The 23,265-nt window shown below is 34.3% G+C and overlaps 1 protein-coding gene across 1 annotated transcript; it reads right to left on the bottom strand.

The window, feature by feature from the left end:
- Window positions 1-5,680: 5,680 nt before the first annotated feature.
- Window positions 5,681-15,260, bottom strand: LOC130046552 (uncharacterized). Its single transcript, XM_056148435.1, has 9 exons — window positions 15,168-15,260; window positions 14,457-14,561; window positions 13,596-13,620; window positions 13,118-13,320; window positions 12,950-13,009; window positions 12,693-12,791; window positions 11,955-12,041; window positions 10,211-10,297; window positions 5,681-7,246 (listed from the first exon to the last, which is right to left on the bottom strand). Exons 5-9 carry the CDS (start codon window positions 12,981-12,983, stop codon window positions 6,114-6,116), a joined length of 1,440 nt encoding a protein of 479 aa, XP_056004410.1. The 5' UTR covers window positions 12,984-13,009; window positions 13,118-13,320; window positions 13,596-13,620; window positions 14,457-14,561; window positions 15,168-15,260; the 3' UTR covers window positions 5,681-6,113.
- Window positions 15,261-23,265: the final 8,005 nt, after the last annotated feature.

Below are 23,265 nucleotides of genomic sequence, written 5' to 3'. Positions count from 1 at the left end.
GAACAAATACCTAAAAATTCTTATACAATACCAGGTATAACTGCAGAAATTATTGAAAATGAGATAAAATGTATGTCTGCATTAAAGGTTTGGATGGTATCTCTGTCAAACTTCTAAAACTTTCATCAAACAGTGTATGTGATATTCTTGCATATATTTTCAACTATTCTATATCTTCATGTACTTGTGCAGATGACTGGGAAAAGGCACGTGTTGTACCACTTTTTAAATCAGGGGATGAATGTCTAGTTAATAATTATCGGCCTGTATCCATTTTACCCTGTGTTAGCAAAATTTTAGAAAGGCATGTTTTTAATTCATTTTATGAGTATTTGTCAGTAAATTCTCTAATTACAGATTCTCAGTCTGGTTTTAGGCCAAAACACGCATGTGAAAGTACTCTTATTTCTCTAGTAGATAGATGGCTTAAAAATATTGATAAAGGTAAACTTACTGGTGTACTTTTTATAGACTTACGGAAAGCATATGACACTGTCAATCACAAGGTTTTATTACACAAACTCAAGTCATTTGGCATATGCAATGATACTTTTTGAATGGTTTAAATCATATCTAACAAACGTACACAGAGAGTTATGTGGAAAGGCAATTTATCGGATGAAAAAAATGTAAACATTGGAGTTCCGCAAGACTCTATTTTAGGCCCATTGTTTTTATCCTGTATATTAATGACTATCCACAAGCACTGAAACATTCTCATGTAAATATGTATGCAGATGATACTTCACAAGATGTAACAGATAAGTGAGTGGAAAATATTGAGTCAAAGATGTGTGAAGATCTTCAGTGCAGTATAATGTGGATTAAGGAAAATAAATTAAGCTTAAACCTGTCTAAAACTCAACGTATGCTGATTGGATCGGCACAAAAATTATCAAAGTATCGAAAATTAAATTTAGTGATAAATAACCATGTCATAGAATGTGTTCAGGAGTCAAAATTACTTGGTATTATTGATGAAACTTTGTCCTGGGAAAGTCATGTAGAATCACTTATGAACAAGATTTCCAAGAGAATTGGCATTTTAAGAAGAATAAGATATTTTATGTCAAACAATGCGCTGCTGAAGATTTTTAATACTATGATTTTTCCACATTTTACATATTGTTGTACTATATGGAGCAATCCAGGAAATGCTGAAAATGTGAATAAGCTTCATATATTGCAAAAACGAGCTGCAAGGGTAATTCTTAACATCAGAAATTTTGAAACACCATCTAATGTCATGTTAACAGAACTTAACTGGTTGACTCTATCAATGTACTTTGTCTATAGAAAAGTCATTTTAGTGTATAAAGTTTTACATGGTTCAATGCCAGATTATTTAAATGTTTTTAAATATGTGTCAGAAGTCAGTCAGAGGCAAACTAGAAATTCTAATTCAAATATATTGTATATGCCCAGGGCAAAAACAGAATATTATAGAAGATCTTTCGGCATTTCAGGGAGCACAGTGTGGAATGCCTTGAGTCAAAATATAAGAAACTCAACAAGTGTTGTGTGTTTTAAGAGAAATTTTCTTAGAGATTATCACCATACTTTTTTTAAAAGCTTCATTTTGTTCCTATTTATCTTACATTCATAATTATTTCTTAAGTTTATATGTATTCTACTTCTTTTAATCTGTGTTTATTTTACTAATATCTGTCTGTATGTATGTTATATGCAGGACCATATTGAAAACTAGCGTTATCGCTAAATATGTAATCCTGGATAAATAAAGGCTTTATTATTATTATATATATTTAATTTTTTTTCTCCTTTCATTATTATTATTATTACAAATTTTGTGACAATTATAGCGCAAAGATTATTATTCGATTTTCATCAAACGTTTAGACAATATTGAACCTAATAGAGACTTCTTTTTCTTCGACTTTGAATTACGTCAGTTCCGGTTTGAGAAGTAGTTTTTTTCTTATTTTAAGTATCATTTTGTACATGCATCTTCTCTAAAAGTAATGAAGATAGGGGACTGAAATGTTTAAGGTAGACAGTTCAATATGACATGTCAACGTTGCAATATTTGATCTTTTTCATTTGTATTATATAATTTTCCTTTTGTATTCACTATTTTTCATTTGAATTGTATATTTTTCCATTTGTATTCTATATTTCCCATTCGTATTGTATAATTGTCCATTTGCATTCTGTATTAATTTTTCCATTTGTGTTGCATATTTATATTGTATATTTATATTCTATATTTTCCATTTATATTGTATAATTTTTCATTTGTATTGTATCCCAGGGATTGTTTATTTTGATTTGTTACGAAGCATTTCATTAGTTAACGTTGATTTGATAATTGGTCACTGATGTACCACAAATGTAGACGTGCATAGCACAAAGGGCCGTAGCAATGAGGGTTCTTTAACGTGCCAACACCTGCCGCAACACAGGATATCTGGGTAACCGTATTTAAGGTCATATCGATGGCAAAGGAGCAATCACTACCTATATTTATGTCTTAGGTTTGATGCTGCAATGGCAGAAACGGGGCTTGAACTCACGACCTCCCGCCCACAAACCAAGCGATCCCCTTACATGATCTTTTGTTTATAGAACTGTCCAAAAAAGCATGCATATTTTATTTATTCAGAATTCATTAGATTCGGGCGACTTCGGCCCTTGGGTCCCCACCAATTGTTAACATCGAATTGGGTGTGTTACAACTATTCATTAGATTAATCTTTTTTATTTATTGTTTATCGAATTTGGTAATGTGCGAGATGTTGAAGAGGTCATGTTCAGGAGCCACGTTTCGCAGGAAACAGATTGCTAAATGCAATGGCATAACACCCCCCTAATTAATTTATCGCTTTTATGCGCCGAATGTGATCATCACATTCATACTAGTCTCGTGTTGATCTAGATAATTCTGAACGAAAGGATGCCGTAAACTGCCGGATGTCTGGGGACTGTCTTACGATCTCTAGTGAGTCCAGGGCAAAGCCTTGGTGGTGCAGGGGGGCGGGTTAAGTCCCCTGAAACCAGTGCATTCTGACAAATTAAAACGTACATTCATGCTTTTTTCGACATTCCTATACAAAATAAACACAATATCATATTTGTGAAGGGAAGGGGGGGGGGGGTCGCCCGGCGTAAGATTCGTCATTGCTAGCTACATGCATGTTCAACTAGTCCTATATGGAACTGGTCGCGATAGTTCAGTGATATAACCTTTGGTTCGTAACCGTGAGGTCGCATGTTTGTGTTCTACTCGTGTCATGGCTGCATCAAACCTTAGACGTAAATATAGCTAATACTTAGCATGGCTATTTAAAAGTGAGAATCACGGGTCTTTCGGATAATGTGACCTTAAAAGCAGACATCCCGTGTTGCGACAGACGTTGGTACGTTAAAGAACTCCCACTGCTACGACACTGTGCGCCGAGCATAGGAAGTCTAGTTGTGGAACGCCACTTACAGGTGGTGACGGCTAAATATAAGTGAGACCCAAACTAAAGAAATCCTTCGTAACAAATCAAAATAAACAATCCCTCGGATACAATACATATAAAAGATTTTGCAATGCAAATGGAAATTATAAAACGCAAACAAAAGAAGCATTCTGAGAGTATTGCATGGCAATACATAGTCCCCTACCGGTTTCAAAAATTACTGTACCACAACATTATTCAAAGTTCATTATGTAGGTTATGGTAAAAGGGAAAATTGGGGAACCAGAATAGGAAATCAACTACTATTCGAGTAGAGACTAGACCAGTGGGAAAAAGAGAAATTTATAATTAGGTTTCATTAGGTCTTCAACCAAGTCAATAAACTGTGACATGTAGGTGATCATGAATAATTTAGCTATATTGTTGTATTACTATGCTAGTTTTAATGAGTGTTGTACTCTTATCTACCGAGATAAGAAACTTGCATGTAAACTAACAATTCATGCTATTTTTCCAAGTCCAAAGGACATAACTTAGTGAAAAATAATCGGACCGAAACGAAATTCAAACTTGATCTGTAACGTGTTATGGCAAAGCAATGTACCAAATATCAAATGAACATCTGCAAGCACAACCAAAAAAGTCCAGTAAACTGATAATTCATGCTATTTTTCGAAGTCTAAGGGCCATAACTTAATGAAAAATCAACGGACCGAGACGAAACTCTAACTTGATCTGTAACTTGGTCTGGCAAAGCAATGTACCAAATATCAAATGATATTCTGCAATCACAACCAAAAGAAGTCTGGAAAACTGATAATTCACAATATTTTTCTAATTAAGTCTAAGGGCCATAACGAGGTAAAAACCAACGGACCCGGACCAAATTCGAACTTGATCAGTAACTTCCTATGGCAAAGCGATGTACCAAATATAAAATAAATATCTGCAAGAACATTGAAAAAGTGCGGAAAACTGGACTGACGGACAGACAGACGGACGGAGCGCAAATATAAAGTCCCCTTCGACTTCGTCAGTAGGGGACTAAAAATTATATAATACAAATGGTAATGTTATCGCACTGCATTAGCTAGCGGAGATTACATCAGCCGGGTGTTAAAAGGCCGGTTAAAGCATGGTAGTTACATATTCATTAAGACTTGTATCCTTTGTTGCTATATGTATTGACATGTAAAACTTATACGGTACCAATTTTGATGCACCAGATGCGCATTTCGACAAATAATGTCTCTTCGGTGATGCTCAACCGAAATGTTTGAAATCCGAAATATCTATGAAGTTTTAGAGCTAAATATAGCCAAAAACAACGTGCCAAAAAAGTGGAACCAAATTCATCCAAGGATGAGTGATTATATACTATAGGGTTATTGAACTTATATTGGTGAATATTGGCACGAGTTGGCTGTCAAAATGCACGAGCTTGCGAGTGCATTTTGACAGCCAACGAGTGCCAATATTCACCTATATAAGTTCAATAACCCTTTTATTATATAGCTAAAGTATTTAGTTGTTAAATTATATCCCTTTTCACTCAAACTACTCCAAAATAGACGAGAATTCATCAATATTGGCAGTGTGCAATAACAGCATGCATTTGTTAACTGTTCAATATTTAACCCGTCATCAATGCATGAAGCAAACTGATTTTGTAAATGGGGACATCATAATTGATGTACAGTAAAACATTTTGCTTAAGTAAATATCAAATACCGGCTCTGTCAGATTCGGAGGACCGTCGTCTGCCACTTTGGCTTGTTTACGTCGTTACGGTAACGTCAATATTGAACGCTCATACTCGGAATGTTTCGGGCGCATACAATTTACGCAATGCAAAGTTAGCGTTCAATAAATTCTCAGGATATTGAACGCTAACATTCTCTAGATTTTACGCAGATTTTATATTAGACTATTTATTAGCTATATAATAAATTAAAATATTGGGTCACACTTGTAACTATATTTCAGTAGACGTGTCTAGTTCATATTTGTAAAAAGAACTATACAATCATCATTATAGATTAATGTATAACTTAATTGTTAAATAAAAAAATACAGTATATTGGTTTTACTTTCTAAATGACAGCTTACGGCGAGTACATTTGTTTTCTTCAAACTTTCGGTGGATTGTTTCATTGTTTCTCTGTCCGACCTTCACAGTTTCTATCCTATTTATTGCAAATTAGCCGTTCTAAAACGTATTGATAATTAGGATACAGATAGCCATAACTGACTGGTTATGCAATACCACAACTTTATTGGTAGCTGATTCAACCATCTAACATACAAACACAATGAAAACACTGTTGTTTCAGAGGATACATTATTTTCAATTACTTTTTGAGCAATTTAATTAAAATTAGATCCTTTGATCCGCTCATCTACTATCGCTACACAAGATAGTAGATGAGCGGATCAAAGGATCTAATTTTAATTAGATTGCTTTTTGAGCAGCAAATATTTGTAAGCAATATAAAAACACACACTAATAAACCCACCACGATAGCTCAGTGGAATTTCAGTCAAGCATGCATATAAATTATAGGAATATGAAAACACACATTAATAGACCTATGAAAATAAGTAACGCTGTCAAATATTGATCACAGACTGAACAACTACGCAAAATACTCATTAAGAGCTATCAAAAATCATTTGTCAAAAACGCGGTTATTTTTCAAAAGTAGAACATTTCGATCGCAATTCCACCAAGATATTGTGTTCCCCTACGCACGGTGTCCCAGCTGATATCATCGACTGAAACCGTTCGTTTATTGCGAGGAGATCATCTTTCCCCACTCCATGCAAAGTGACACGTTCCAAAAATAATTCATCGTCACAGTATTTGAGGATAATAGCTTTTCTCTTCTTCCAAACAACATCGAATATGACACGAACTGTTTCTCTGCAGCGTATTGAGACAATGTTACCATATTGTTCCACGTCTTCGTGTTCTAAGTCGTGAGACAATGAAAAATTCTCCACTTTGAAAACTTCACATATTTCAGTGAGCTTACCTTTGTTTATATCTTCAATGTTTACTTTTCCATTGTGTAACATGAGAATTACGAGAACAACAAAATGGCCAACATCAGGTTTGCAATTCGATTCGGATAAAGCAGTAATTCGCTGCAACATTAAGTCATATGGGTTCTTGATTAATTTTGAAGCACTCTTTAGGTAAAACGCGTTTTCAAACAGGAGAGACGGTATTGTCGCTTTTCCTATATCTCCAGCTTTGCATTTTATGTAAGCCTCTCTGTATTTATAGATGTCTTCTTGCTGGTATTTTTTATCCCTAAGCCATTCCTTTCTACTTTGCATATGACTGTCGAATATTGCTCCCCAGTCTTCTTGGGTGTACCCATCTACGCTTAGATCATAAATTTTATATTTCAAAGCACTCTTCTTTAGGAACTTTTTAACATTATCTAACACAGTGGCTGGCACACATACCAATGCAGAAGTCTCCCCTTTTCCTGCTGTTATTGCATTTTCGAGTTTTTTGAGTAAAACATCAGTAATGTTTTTATTGAACCAGCTTTTGATATACTCATCCAGTATAAGGAAAAGTTTCTTGTCTTCCGACTTGTCCTTGTCTATTTCGTTCAAGTATTTGAAGTCCACGGGCCGTAAATTTGCTCCTGTGATATTTTGACAAGCAGACATACCAGTTTTCTGGGCGAGAAAAGTCTTTCCACTTCCTGGTACTCCAGTTAGTACCACGACATTTCCAGATGAAAGTGATTTTGCCATCCTTTCTATGAAAGATAAGTTCGCCATATTCACGTGTACACGCTGTCCTGTGAAGAAAGATAATATATTTCAACATTGCTCCTGTTATCTAATGTCACATTGGGAAGACTGAAATGCAATAGAAACTAAAGTGTATGGGATAATGTGAACATCAGCAGATAATAAACAATATATCAATTCTTTCAGCATTACCAAAATGCAATATTACGGATTTCTGTCGAATAAACTACCAAAAATGTACTAATTATCTCAGATAATTACAACAGCATAAATAAATATTTGATATAAATAAAAAGGATAAATGTTAATTCACCAGAACAGCAACGAGCTTTCATCAATAACGATGTCAGAGTATGAATATGGCTAACATTGAGCAATTTTGATGAAACAATCCCATTTCGCATGTTATATATTTAATTCTATTTACGAGGGTCACTTAAAAAAATATAGACATTGTCTTTCATGTATATATATATATATATATATATATATATATATCCAAATATGAAAAATTGTCTCAATGTCCGGTAATCAATAGGTAAAATATTAAATAAAATATGACAATACGTTGTAAAACGTAAGCGCTTTCTTACGTTTTAAAACGTGTTGTCATATTTTATTTAATATTTTACCATATATATATATATATATCAACCCCGGGTAGGGCCGGAAATGGGTATCATATATAATATATATATATATATATATATATATATATATATATAAGTAAAAATGAACACATTATTGGATTTAAAATTTAAAATCATTTATTTTATCGATCTGGGAGGTTTAATTCTATTTGATCATACAGTATTTGTGATATATAATTTTAAAAACAGTGTGTTCCTTCGCCACGGAGCATCGTTACGTTAAAAAGATAACGTCACAGTGTCGCGTTTCACAGTTTCTCAAAATTTCACACACAGCCTGTGGCGCCTTCTAGCTTTATCGTCTAGGTATCTAGCGGGCTGCAACTTTTCTCATTTCAAAATGTTCAGTAAGAATAATGAGGACGGTGCCATGGCTACACGTAGCATAAAATATATCTGATAATTCCACGACAGTGACGCGGACATCATTTTCCATAACATTACTTACCCTTTTGACAAGTTCTTCACAAATGAATCGTTTCCTACCAAGATGTTCGTCATCCAATATAGAGTCTCTACCACAAGGAAATCCTCTATGTCATCCATACATTAAAGCAAGACTTCACTTTTGACATATTATTTGCTTCTTCAAGTATTTTAACAATTTGTATTGGAGATTTCAGGAGTGCGGCACAAAATTTTGTGGTCATTCGCAGCTCCGTGATTTCCCGAGACGTCATGAGTTTGTAGGGTTTTTTTTTTACCTTCAGGGACAAGGGCGTCGGGAAAGGGGTGGCGTTCGCCGCCCTAAAAATTTTGCAAAAAAAAAAAAGATAAATAAATGAAAATCAAAACGAAACACAAAATTAGAAAACTTGTAACGACGATATATACTCATTGTACCTTCGATCTGTGGTCAATGGAGCGGCAAAATGTTAAAGTTATTGTTTACACATACGCAAAATGGAATGTACAAGAATCTGTGTCTATATATATGTACCCCTACCTGACGGTTGTGAACCATAAACTGGGGGTTGCTGTAAGTGCGAGTTTGCTACAAATTGTTCATTGTTTAATTAATTGCGCGATCGATGTTTGGAAGGTTTGATAATTTGACCAACATTGTAAGTCATTATAAGTAATTAAAACTATCGAACAATATTACAAGGCATAAACTAAAGGAATATACTGAAAATTAGTTCAATTTCATTTCTTTATTAATTTTAAGCTATACACAGCTGACCAGTTTGCATAAATCTTTAAAAACGCATTTGATATCAGAACAAAGTATGCATATATTATGACGGAGAATACAATTACACATTTTCTTCTCGCATTTTCGTTAATATCACTGTCTAAAACAACTATAGTTGAGATTTGGTTTTGGTTTTTACCTTTGTCACACATATTCATGCATTTCAATTTCCAGTATTTATCAACCTGTTGATTTTAAATTTCCTAAACGTTGTTTCGGGAAGAAGAATTCCAAACAATGTTCTTTCAACCTCTCTCGGTTTAAACCATACGCGTGGTTACATTATCATGACGACGCAACTATATCAAAATATTATTTTTGTATCTACTCCATAATTTAAAACGAAACAAATTTTAGTGTATTATATGTATTGAAATCACCGATTCATTTACATTAATTACACTGAACACGATATTTGCAAAAATAATATTCTTTAATCTAAAAGTTTATCTTATTTTCAGGTAAAAGATCTGGAGTATAAAAACTTTGTTTTCTATCAGGCGGTGTCTTTAAGACATTGACAAATTGGAGAAAAATATCAAGATTCGATCAGACATTTGAATTTAAGTCAAACACGTTTGTTAGACACCCCCCCCCCTTTTTCGATCAAAATCGTCTCTCCAATGTCAATGTCGAAAGAGAACTACCTGCCTTCAGTAATCGATTAAATGGTCATTCGGATGAGACCGCTAAAAGTGAGGTTCCGTGTCACAGCAGATACATAGGCCTAAATTGTACAGCCCTTCACCTGCATTGGTGACGTCTCCATGTGAGTAAATGAGTCTCGAGAGGGATGTTAAACAATATTCCATCAATCGCTTATAAAATGGTGAAATAATTCTTTACAAGAACGTAAATCTTTTATTCTGTATTAGTGCCATTTTTGAGAGAATTGACATATACTGCATTTTTGTAAATAACAAAATTTTACCATGTGTCGTGAACTGATTTTGTTCTTTTATTTATATCTTTATATGTCGTAATATATCTGAATTTTCTTCATTATAATCAAAATCATTTATTGTCTGTTGATGACGTTCAGAAAAAGTTATGACAAATGTCTACATTTTTTAATGCCCCTCGTACTAGTTATTCTAAATAAGAGTTTACATAATTTAAAATGATTTCTAAAATGATGATGATTGTTATTATATATTTTTACATGCCTTTAGGGGTTGAATCAATTTCTTTTGTTTTTTCAGAACTTTGTTTTTCACCAGCAGGCAGTCGATGAATGGCATTCGTATCAGATCCTACAAATAACTATTCATTTAATGGGCATCAAAGCGACTATTTTTTTTATTACAAAATATATGTACCATTCCTATTAGAAACAAGTAACAACTAAACAAATATATTATACACTTGAGTGGCCAACAGTATTGCAACAAACATGGCTGACGTCATTTCAATTTTACTCGCTCCAAATTTTATTTTTATTGCTGACGCGTAACTAACTAAGCTTGGGTCATGACAGCATAATGTCATGTAAGCGAATTAACTAGGGTATGGATTATATGGGGGAACTTCAAAGTAGCAGACGATTTCCGGTAAGGTATCAAATGACAACAATGTCGAAGAATAAGAGAGAATTGTCAAAGGACCTAAAGGAACGGATAAATTCTAAATTCATTAGGATTTAATGACTACAGAACGGACGGGTTTTGAAAAAAAAATCAGTCAAAAAGGAAATGTTAAAAACGACCCCTGGAGCGGAAGGCCCCGAAGGATAGATGAGAGGGGTGATCGGAAACTTTATCGCATTTTGAAAACCAACAGAAGACAATCTCTTCAAGACATTACATCAATTTTAAATAGGAATGAAGGTACAAATATGTCAAGGAGAACTGTTTGTGGTAGGTTACACCAGGAAGGATACAGGGGGGGGGGGGGGGGCAAAATTCAGACAACGCTCACAATCACTAAAGTCAACAAACAACGCCGAATTTTGTGGTGCCAAGGGAAAAGACATTGGAAACCTGAACAGTGGCAGAAATTTATTTTCTCAGACGAAACACAAGTAGTCATTTAACAAAATGACTTTGTAGTTTTGTGTAGAAAATCGTTCGAGAAGTGGAAGCCTTACTGTCTGAACCAACACCAAACGCCCGTGAGGGCAAGTTGTATGTTTGAGGGTGTAATACCTATGATGGTATTGGTGTTCTTGTGCCCGTTGATGGAAATCTTAACTCAGCAAAGTGTATTGAACTGTTGCATTATCACTTATGGCCTGTTGTTGTCAAAAATTTTGGAGATCAGCAATTCATTTTCCAAGACGACTATGCCACCCCAATCCTCAAGACAGACCAATACTTGAAAGCAAGAAAACGTCATTCCTAAATTCAACTTCCCAGCAGAGTCTCCAGACCTTAATATCATTGAAAATGTCTGGCGTTGTATCAAAATCAAACTGTCCCGTGAGTTTGATGATATTAAAACTCGGGATGACCTAGTGGCTGCAGTGACAACAATCTGGAATGGCCTCTCTCAAACATACATCCGTAGCTTGTATGCTTAGATATCTTCAATACCACGACAAGGTATTATCCAGAAAGGCTTTGCAACAAAATACTAGAAAACATGCTAAGCAAATAATGTTTATTTCACTTAAAGTTCTTTTTTTCCATACTGCTGATATTTACATTGTGATGACGTCAGCCATGTTTGTTACAATACTTTTGGCTATTCAGTGTACAATGTCAGAGATGGGATAAGTAGTAGTAGTTTATTTATTTATAGTGGCATGAGACAATATGCCATTGAGCCCAATATATTTATATTTACAAGACATCCTAAAATAGTTTTAAAGGTTTTTTCAATGATTGTCGATTTCATAAATTCCTTTAAAAGTTTATACTGCTTAAAATAATTTAATGAATTATGATTGTTCTTGTGTGCATTTGCACATACCTTTGGAAGTTGAATTAATTTCTTTTGTACTTCCTGTACTTTGCTTTTCTCCAGTAGGCGGTCGATGGATGTCATTCTTATCAGATCCTATGAATAACAATTCATTTAATTGGTATTAAAGAGGCTAGCTCTTATTACAAAAATATTACTCTTCGAAATAACCAACAAAGAGATATGCATTATACAATGTCATAGAGTAAGGATTTTGCCTGCTTCTTCCAATACAGAGTACGTCCCCTTGGTTATGTATTATATCCGATTCCTCCTATAGACACAGATAAGATACGGAGTAAAAGAATAAGAAAATCATACAATATAGTACTACATTCATAATACCTTTCTGAGGAAAAGGACACGCAATGATAATCTCTATTGGACTTGAACTCGTGTTGAGAGGATGTCTACACGTGTGGATTTATTATTTGATATCCAAAAGTATTACGGAAATTACCGGTAGTTCATAGCAATATTCTCGTCACCTTGGTTAATTCAATCATTGATCTAATTACAGTTCACTCCACTTATATTGAAGTCGGTTATATTGAATTATCTGTTATATTGAAGTTAAAATAAATCCCCCAGTAGCAATTTTTGTGTAGTTCAGCATTGGTTGTAATGAACTTTGGATATAATGAACAATTTCCGTCGGTCCCCTGAATTTCATTATATCCGGAGTAGACTGTACAACACTATCGATATGCTTAAATAAGTACAATGTAATAATCGTTTTATACGTACCTTCAGCTGACAGAGTAGTAGAGTCATTGGTACATATCAACGCTTCTCTTTCGTCACGTTCATTTTCAACATTGTTCCTATTTCCCATGTGGCCTGCATCTATATGATAACAGATTGTGAATTGATTATTGTATGAAATAGTTACCATGTTATATTCATATCCTTTCTGTGTGACAGAGTTTACTAAGTTAGAAAATAAATATCTGATAGAACCCAAACTCTGTATAAATGTTTGATGTTTGTAAACAGAATCTGACCACAAGGTGAAGGTGATGTAGAATGATCCGCCATATTGTCAGGATGACGTCTTCTGTTGACTACGGAGAGAAATGAAAAGAATGAATAAAATACATGTAGTAGCTGCTAATATAATCTAAAAATTCACAACTCATAACAAGTACAGAATAAAACTGATATATAATTACTGTTTCGTCGCCATCGTTTGATGTATCCTCTTCTTTGTAAGAAAACGATAACAACAATAACCACAGGAATGATGAGAAGGATTAGCGCCAGGAGCTCCGGACCAGCTCCCCCGTCGTGTGTACTCGTTGTGATTGTTGATGTGTTCTGTTGTTGAACAGCATGGTTAACACCTCGGGTAGTTGTTGAAGAAATTCTTGTGAAACTATAAAAATGATAAATATTGAATTTTCAATTTCTGACCAACTCCTGTTCCTTGAGTTTTATTTTAGCTATTGAAAAAATATTTTTAAAACCATCTCCCCCACTAATAGTGCTCGTTCTCTCTATTGATCTGTTTTGTTGTTGAACCAAGGAAGTTGCTGAATAAATACTTGTAAAATGAAATAATTAAAAGTAAATCTTTGTTTGTTGAGCAACACATTCCTTGAATTTGTTTTAGTCACGTTTATTAATGACTGAAAATAGAGTATCACCTACCTATTATCAGGAAAACACGCTGGGTCTGTAAAATAATAAGTGAATATCTTGAGCCAAAGAAGTATACACATGGAGGAAACAAGGCCAGGATTGATTGATTGGGCTTTTACGCCGTTTTGGCAATGGCTGACTATTTTCTAATTTCTTTACGGTTACTCGTATCAATTTCGTAGTAGAAAAATAGAAAGTTAAAAGCTGGATATTATTCAAATCATTCTTATTTCTAGAATTACAGTTTCAACAGGTTTTGACCTTAGAGATTTCAATACGTTTACTGTATGACATGAATTATGTTAAAAATGTTAAGCATATAATTCAGAGTGTAAAATATTAATATCTCTAAAGCATTACATGTGCTGAAGCTGACCATAATTACAAATGTATGTTTCTTTTGATGACGATATACTTCCTGGAGTTCTCCATGCGTATATACATATACTGGGAATAACCATTTCATATTCCCCATGTAAGAGAAAAGTGTGAGCAACTTGTCAAATTACTTATAGAAGAAAGAGAAAGGTTATAGTAAAAAAAATCAGTTGTAATATTAATACAGATATTTGTTTTAAAGAAATCTAACTCTTGTAAATTTTAGAAAAGACAAAATACAGGGTCATGTAATCAAATTATGTACTAGATTGGTGGAATAAAATAAAAATTTAGGATCCTGTAAAAGGAAATTAACGAAAGTGAAAAATATTAACATTCAGGATTTTAGCATGCCCTTACAAACCCACCTGACTAGCAGGTATATATTATTTTATCTACCATTTGCTCACACATCTACTCTAAAAGCCACTCATTCAAATTTATCTAGGTACATTGCATTCTTCACATTTTCAAAATATGAAAACTACTTACAGTTAAACACTGTATTGGATTTGTAAATGACTGTTGGGCACGCACTTGATAATTTGGATATGCATGGTATGGACTTCAATGTCTTGTTGAAAACGGGACAGTTACCTAAAAAGCAAATAATATGATTTTTAAAACCTGAATTGATACACAGGAAATGTTAATGTTGCGAAATGATCTTATGGTCACTTACTACAAACAAATTGTTTTCAGAAATGATGAAAATGGATACTAATGTTATTTATCATTATTTAGATAAATGTCTTTAATCGAATGCCAGGAGCGACAACTCCAGTGACCTTGTTCAACTTCAAACGTTTTGGCGACGATATGTTATATTTTATAGCATGTGATCAAGCCTGTACAGACACTGATATCTGTAGCATTGTCCGGCCATATTTATATTTTTCCATTTATGTTTAAAGAAGGAAAATGAATAAACGTCGTCGTATGGAATTTAATTTTTATCCAGGATTTTTTCAATTATGTCCAATACAATGGGAAATCTTTGAATAAAGTCATATAGTAGGAACAATATATCACAATGTTTTATCATCTGAGAAAATTTACAACTTCAAATGTTTTAAAGTATACAATAGTTCTACCAATTACAAGCAGAATAAGCCAAGAAAATATATATCGACACTTGCATCTAATTTCTGTAGCAAGTATCCATATAAAATGCAAGGTTAATAAACATTTCTCAAACTATACCTCCCTCAATCCAGATAGGACTTTCACATCGTTCAGTTACTTTATGATGTTGTGTCTGTATACAGTGGTAGTAGTTTCTCGGGGAACATGCTTTTTCAGAAGATTTTTGGTTCCATGTTTCTGCTGTTGTCGGGCAACCAGGGTCCATTTTCATCAAAAAGCCGTAGGCCGCTTAACATCTCGATAGGACGATTGTGGGGGCATAACACAGTTACATTCACTATCAACTTGATATGATAATTTGAAATTATGTTACCTTTACTGATAAAATATCTCATTAAAATATCTCCGGTAAATGCACACAGGTATATCATTACATCTACACAAAGTACAAGGCTGTTACATCCTAAATCGTCGCCCCGACGATTTGGGACAAGATTCCACTATCACTAGGGGTGACGATTTGGGATGTACTATTGCACACCCTAAATCGTCAACCGTCTTAAATCATCGCCCGCTAATATTTTATTGAGTTTCTAAGGATAGATTACACCGAAGTTATTTTATTGTATACTCTCTTATATGGGGTACATAAGTTTCACTTGGTCTGTCTGTCTGCACCCATTTTTCTGGTGTTTGTCGACCTATTGGACTGCAGTTTTGTATGTAGATTACACGTGGCCTTGTGACATGCATCACCAAAATGAGAATTCTGGAATGAGAGCTTGAAGCGCCGCGAGCTGTGCACAATTTTCAGCAACTCTGCAATATCTCTGGTGTTTGTAAACCGATTGAGCTAAAATTTTGTATGTAGGATATATCGTACTACGCACATAGGTTTCATTTGTTTGTTAGCTTGCTTGTTTGTTAATTTACTTAATGAGAGAAAGAGAGTGAAGCACAGCGCAACGGTTTGAACTGACCACTGTTTGTGGTTATTTATTCCAGGAGAAATACATTAAAGCACACAAAGCTTCCGGTCGTCATTTTTATTTTATTTCATTTTCATTTTAGTAGAACTGTTTGTCTACTCGACAATCAGTTCGATTTGGCTGTCAATAGAATGAAACCCTTTTCCATTCACTTTTAACAGACCATGTCCTTTTCTTCATGCACCATCTAACCCAAATTATTTTTCTTATAAAAGCATATCTTGTATCCATTTTGCCTCAAACAACGCCAGCCTCGTCTTAGACATGATTATTTTCATTAAATTGCACTGTGATATAAGATAAAACCAACTTTCGATCAACTCGTCGCGTGAGCTTCGTCGCACTTCTAACATTTGTGGACCTCCTCCAACGACTTTGACGTTGGATTTTACGTTCCTCTGCTATCTAGATATTAAATTGGGAATATCCAACATTCTAGCATTATCTCCATAGCTCTGATTTGGGGCTGCATAATTGTTAATGGCGTCGACACAGTTTGCAAAGTGGACGGTAACATCAATTCTCCAGAATACATCAATGTTATGGAAAATGATTTATAATCTGTTGTTGCAAGACATTTTCCCATTAGTGATTATTATTTTATGGATAACAATGCCCATGTCCATAAGTCCCAAGTCACATTTTTTTTTAGAATACTCAACAAACAAAAGGCACATGGGCCACATCGCTCACCTGAGCAGCAGTTCCTAGCAATAAACAAGCTTGAGTGAAACTATCATTATAAAAGCAACTTGGTCCAGAAAACTTTTCAAAAATTACAACTAAGAATTCATTGATTATCAAACTTGAAACACCCTATTTTTGCATTTTTGTTATTATCTCCCATTTGAGGGGGCATGGCACTTCATTTGAACTAACTTGAATCCCCCTCACCTAAGGATGATTTGGATCAAATTTGATTGAAACTAGCCCAGTGGTTCTGGAGAAGAAGTTATTCCTACATATCAGCATGTAAAACTTTGATGCCCTAATGTGGCCCAACCCTACCCTCGGGGGTCATGATCTGAACAAACTCTATACCAGGAAGCTTTCACTTTTATAGCCAGGTGGTTCTTGAGAAAAAGAGTTTTAAAGATTTTTTTATATGCTCACATGTAAAACTTTGGTTCCTCTTGTGGCCCCAACATACCTCTGGGATCATGATTTTAACAAACGTGAATCTCCACTGTCAGAAAGCTTTCATGTACATTTCAGCTTTTCTAGCCCAGTGGTTCTTGAGAAGATTTTTAAATGACCCCCTATTTTTTAAATTATCTCCCATTTTAAGATGGCATGAGCCTTCATTTGAACAAACTTCAATTGTCTTCACCTAAGGATGATTTATATAAAGTTTGATTGAACCATTAGCTCAGGAGAATATTTTTCTATATATCTGCATGTAAAAATCACCCCCGGCGGCCTTCATCTGAACAAATTTGAATCTAATGGCATGTCTTGTCATTAAGAGAAAATTGCAACCTCGGAAACACACGATGAATACTGTGAATCAAACCTATGACAACATTTTTACTTCACGGTGGAGTACACACTTTGTACATATCACTCCCCGATAAGGCTTTAATACGTAGAAAGGTGACAACATCTTTATTTCAAAAATGTAAGAAGATATTTTCTTGAATGATTTGGCACCACTTTGCTTTTGCTTGATTGATTGACCCAGAGACAGAGAGAGAGAGAGAGAGAGAGAGAGAGAGAGAGAGAGTCTAGCAATGTTAGTCTATGAACTATAGCATCATTCAACTTGGCATGAACATGTGAATGTAAAAATAGTTTCTAATGGTATTCTTTAACAAAATACATTGATCACTTACGAAAAAAACTCAATCTTACCTGATGCAAGGTCTATTTGTACCAACAGGCAATTGAAGTAAAGAGTGATGGGGTAAATATTTTATACATCTAAACATGGACCTGTAAAGAACTGCGAATAATAGCATTGTTTCGCCGCCTGCCTTCCAGTCAATTTTTAAAAGTTATCATTTTAAAATGATTTTTATGCCAAGATAGATATTAATATAAATGTTGACGAAAGTTGATTCATTTGACAAAACAAAGAGAGATAATTCTATAACTTAGGTTAAATCATATATTTCACTATAGCAATCAATGGAAAACGGAAAATATCTTAAAAACATCCCCAGTGAAACAAATTCTTTTTCACAGTATCATGAATTGTTATTTAGAAAATTTATATCAAAGAGTTTGTTGTTTCACGGGGGAACATATGTTTACAGACAAAAACACGGCAACTATGTTAACTCTTTGATCAATTGCAAATGAGGATAAAGTTTGATAAATGAAAGTTAACAATTTTGAACTCAATTATAAATAGATGAGATTGATCTTCGCCTTACATAAAATAATTTGACAAATTAATTGGTTATTTATCTATATCAAAAAGCATTTTAAAATATATGACGTTTTAAAGCCCGGTTTCAATGAGCATATTTTTCTACCCCCTAATCGAAAGGAGTTGAAATTAAAAGCAATTAACTAATCAACACTGATATCAAAGTTAATAATCATTTACCAATGAATTCTAATTTGCATTTTAAAACAATTCGTAAGCAACATTTTAAAGCTTTGTAAAATATAGGAGTTGAAAATGTAGGGGGAATCCAGAGTTAATGTATGTAGTTCTTTGGTTTTAAAATCTCAATAAAAGTACGGCGTGACGGTAGAGGGGGTTGTTGGTGGTTGATAATTTAAGAAAACGGGACAAATTTCTGAGTGATACATAACCTATTGATTTTCGCGGATTCTTTGTCAAGGTCACGAAAGGTCAACAGAGGAGAGTACGAACCTGACACGCTGTAGTTATATAAATATTGATCGAGTGTCTTTCTCTATTGTGCATGTTGCATACCTTCGGATAAGAAACTGAATAACTCAGTATGCATTTTATTCATTGGTTTTAAGTTTATTAGATTCTTTTGTTTCAATTGGATTTACGCCGATTCGTACGAACGTCTTATACCAAGACAGAGATTATATTCTACAAATCTATCATCAACCAAAACAAGAATCAAAAGAAACACAAGTCAGCCATCTAAATCTCCGGCAATCACGTACCGAATGAATGACAAAAAATAAGACTTAATAATCTATTCAAAAAGATACTGTTAACCATATCCATGGAAAAAAGATACTATTTTGGACTGGGGTTGGGGAATATAGACTGTATCATTACGAAAATTAACCTCTTTAATCTTATTCACTATATTTCATCATTAACTTACACTATCTGTGTATATGTGCGCGACTCTGTGAGTACATGCAGAAAAGGGAAGGAACTTTATATTGTAACTTTTTCTTGTTCACAACGCAAACATAAAATAAAACAATGTACAATATTTGCATTTTCATTTCGTTAAAATATTGAATTCAAGATTTACTTAAAAGATTGTCCTACAGAACCCATAAAATACTGCACAACATTTATGAATGTGGTCATATTAGCAAAAATCGTTTAAAACTCTTCTCAAGAACCACTGGATCTATTTCAAACAAACTTGACACAAACCATCCTTGGGTAAAGGGAATTCATAAATGTACAAATGAAGGGTCGTGCTCAGTGTATAGGGTAAGTTATCAAGAGTAATCAGGAAAATGCAAATATAGAATAGGGTCATTTAAAAATATTCTTATCAAGAACTGCTGAGTTAGAAAAGTTGAAACTGAGATGAAACCTTTCTGATATAGTGTAGACCGAAGTGTGTTAAAACCATGGCTTCCAGGAGTAGGATGAGGCAACAATAGAGGATCAACGTTATACATGGGTATATATAGCATAAATCTTTAAAATTCTTCTCAAGAACGACAGGGTTATGATTACGAATATTAATATGCAATTATCCCCAGGTAGTGTAGATTCAAATATGTCTAAATTGTACTCCTCCTAGGTAGCTGATCCCACCTCTGATATATCTAAAGGTCGTGTTTGCCCAACTCTTTAATTTGTATTCTTTATAAGAGTCATGAGATTGATCACTGTTCTTTCATTAATTATTATTTTCACTTTCACTTACGATTATGACTTTGTTTATGCTAATTTCATGCTAAATAAATTGTCATAAGAACGAACTTTTACATATTCAAATAAATATATAAAGTATGTCATGATTACACAGAATTTACAAAAATTCATAGATCAATTTTGTCTGAAAAATTAAACAATTGTCATATCTAAATACGTTGACAAAACGTTTAAATGCTTCAAGAGATTTATATCACGGCTATCCTCCTCTGCATGGTTTTCTTTCTATTTAATATTTGGTAGACCTTGTCTGGCCACTGAAAATGATATTATATAAATGACGAGGGTGCATATAATCAAACTCCTTCAGACTGAAAGTTTAGAAGGCTGTGCAGCACAGACTAATGTAATTCCCGCCAGCTAATGTAATCCTGATTACAGTAACGGTCACGAATGCACCTGCTAATGTAATAATTTTGCAATGGATTACACAAGTTGTTGATGATGTATATACATGTATCACCAGCAATGTTAACCGTTAACGTGATACCCGTGCATTGCATGATTCAATCTCCTAAACTAAGGTTGAGGGCATACTTTGTTTAATCTGTTTCATATGACTATGATTCGCATTATAATACAGTGGCGGATCTAGAGGGGGGTTACGGGGTTGCAACCCCACCCCTCTTTGGATTAACGAGAGAGAGAGAGAGAGAGAGAGAGAGAGGAGAATGGCTATATAGTTATTAAAATCCAAGGCGATGGAAATTGTGCGTCAACACTTCTATCAGGTGATGGTAATTCAAATGATCTTTTATATAGTTTGTATCTGTAATATTTCATTTTAATTTTTAAAAAATGAATTACTGGGAGTAAATCGGAATTCATTTTAAAACAGGATTCGTTTTAAAATCAAGAGTGACAGATCTACGTCTGATAATTATACAATAACATTAATCCAAATTTGAATTTAGAAATACAAATTGATAGCATTCCTGTTAAGTTGTCGTTTAACTGTTAACGTACGTTATAACAACTCTCATTTCAGTGGCGGGTTTAAGGGGGCGCAGTTGGCGCACCCCCCCCCCCCCGACCTAAAATTTTCAAATTTAAGGTAAATCGTGGTATCTTGTTTACACAAATGTACTAAACGATAAAAGAAGCAAAATTTCTTCCACTCCGGGAGAAATGAATGACAAAATCTTTTTGATTTCTTGAATTACTTCATTGGGAGAACTTAATTTTTCCAAAACCCTTAAAATTTGCGTCATTAAGGATTTTACTAATTTCACCTTATTAAGAATGATAGAAAATAGTAAAACTGATTTAAATAGGAGACATATTTTAAGCCCTATAAATCCTGTAAAATCCAGGAGCCACTGGGGGCATCAAGGCGGCCCCCAAACCCCCTGCCTCATAAAGTGGCGCCCCCCGTAACAGCAATTCCTGGATCCACCCCTGCATTTCCTCTTCAACCCCCCATTGAATTTTTTTTTTAGATCCGCGCCTGTAATAATGGTTGTTATTTCATCATTGATTTTATTAAAGTCTTCCAAGGAGGACCTTTTCTGTTATTCTTAGGATTCTTTTTATGCCCCGAGATCGAAGATCAGGGGACATATTGTTTTGTCCTGTCTGTCATTCTGTCTGAAACTTTAACCTTGCTAATAACTTTTTATGGTAGCTCCGTCCTCATGTGACTAATCAATATTAATGGTTAAAAGTTTGCCCTTTTATATCTAAAAGATTAACAAATTTACATTGTAGTCATTGTCACACAAAACATGTAGATTATGCACACTAAAATACAAATTGACTTATCTGGACTAATCAAAATTTCATAATAGACATATCACATGTTCTATCAATTCAGCTGAAATTCAGATAAACCAAAATTCATAAGATATACATTGTACATGTATTTAGATCTACAATCCATGAAATATTCCAATGACGGATTTAAGGGGAGATATATCTCCACCTCATGAAATCTCCTCTTACGACAAGCAAGGGGGTACTGAGGATCTATTCTAACCCGGATCCCCACGGGCTCCCTCTATTTGAATTCCTGGGTCTGCAATACTAGTATATATAGAATTGCACACTGGATTATCTGGACTATCTGGATTAGTGATAATTCAGCTGAATTCAGACCAATCAAAAAAATCTTAGATGCCAGTCACGGATTTACCCCCCCCCCCTCCCCCGCACGAATTTCTGGAACTGTTCCTGTATGATTACATACTGACTCGTGGGACTTCCATATGCCACTGATATGATTGGTATCAGTAAAAAGTTCTGTCTTCATTTTATAGAAATATCTTAAGGAAATAATTTAGATAAATTTCTAAATGAAACTGTAAAACGTTCAAAATCAGAGAATAAAATAGGGCTATATAACCATGTTATACACAACAGGAAAAAGTTTTATTCTTTTCTAGTGCTCTTCAAGATAGCGTTTTTACTCGATGCAGATTATTACGGGGGGGGGGGGGGGGGGTAACACAACATCAATCAAGAATCAGTCTAATCAGAACTACCAAATATATTGCTGAAATTTTGATCGAGGACTTTCAATATCTGGAACCAAACTCTGAGATATAAATGTATGGGTGTATATGATGCAAACGACTGTACAGTGCATATGATGCAGGCGACTCTATAATGTAAACATACTTGTACTTCGTTGGAAAATGTCTGGTATTGACGCTTTCAAGAACAACCGCTGTAATAACTCAGAGCTTTATCTAGAACAAATTTTCCAAACCCAGTTCTTATCCACCGCTCTCTCGCTTTTTGTAGTAAGCTCTATGTGGTTTTGAACGTAGTGAGTCTAGTACATTATTGATAATGCCATCCTGACAACTGCCCGGAAGTACGATATCACGTTATTTCTCGTGAGTCACACGAGGAGACTTTCCGACCCTATTCACAAATATGTATAGATTAATTGTGGATATTAGGGAAACCAATGTATAATAGGCACCCAGTAGAGGAAATTACAGCATAGGAGTTATTGCCCTTGACAACATTTTAAAATCATAAATAATTGTTTATCTATGGAAAATATAAACTTTTTCAGTATTGATGGTTTACTAGATTTTTTATTATATCCAGTGAATAAAATTCCTCAGACAGATATATTTCTATCATGCACAAAGTTTAATCTATTAAGATGTTTGCAAAACACCTATGACTTCACATGAGGATCGATCAACCTAAACAGTAA

This window comes from Ostrea edulis, chromosome 1 (assembly GCF_947568905.1).
Source record: "Ostrea edulis chromosome 1, xbOstEdul1.1, whole genome shotgun sequence".
Taxonomy (NCBI): domain Eukaryota; kingdom Metazoa; phylum Mollusca; class Bivalvia; order Ostreida; family Ostreidae; genus Ostrea; species Ostrea edulis.
Note: the sequence above shows the minus strand (reverse complement) of the source record. Positions and strands in the feature narration are given on the sequence as shown.

Coding starts and splice junctions, on each gene's coding strand:
- LOC130046552 (XM_056148435.1), bottom strand. CDS start 12,983: ATGGCGGATCATTCTACATCACCTTCACCTTGTG. Junction 12,792..12,949: donor TACATCACCTTCACCTTGTG/GTCAGATTCTGT, acceptor GTTATCATATAG/ATGCAGGCCACATGGGAAAT. Junction 7,247..10,210: donor AATTGATTCAACCCCTAAAG/GCATGTAAAAAT, acceptor CTTTCTTCACAG/GACAGCGTGTACACGTGAAT.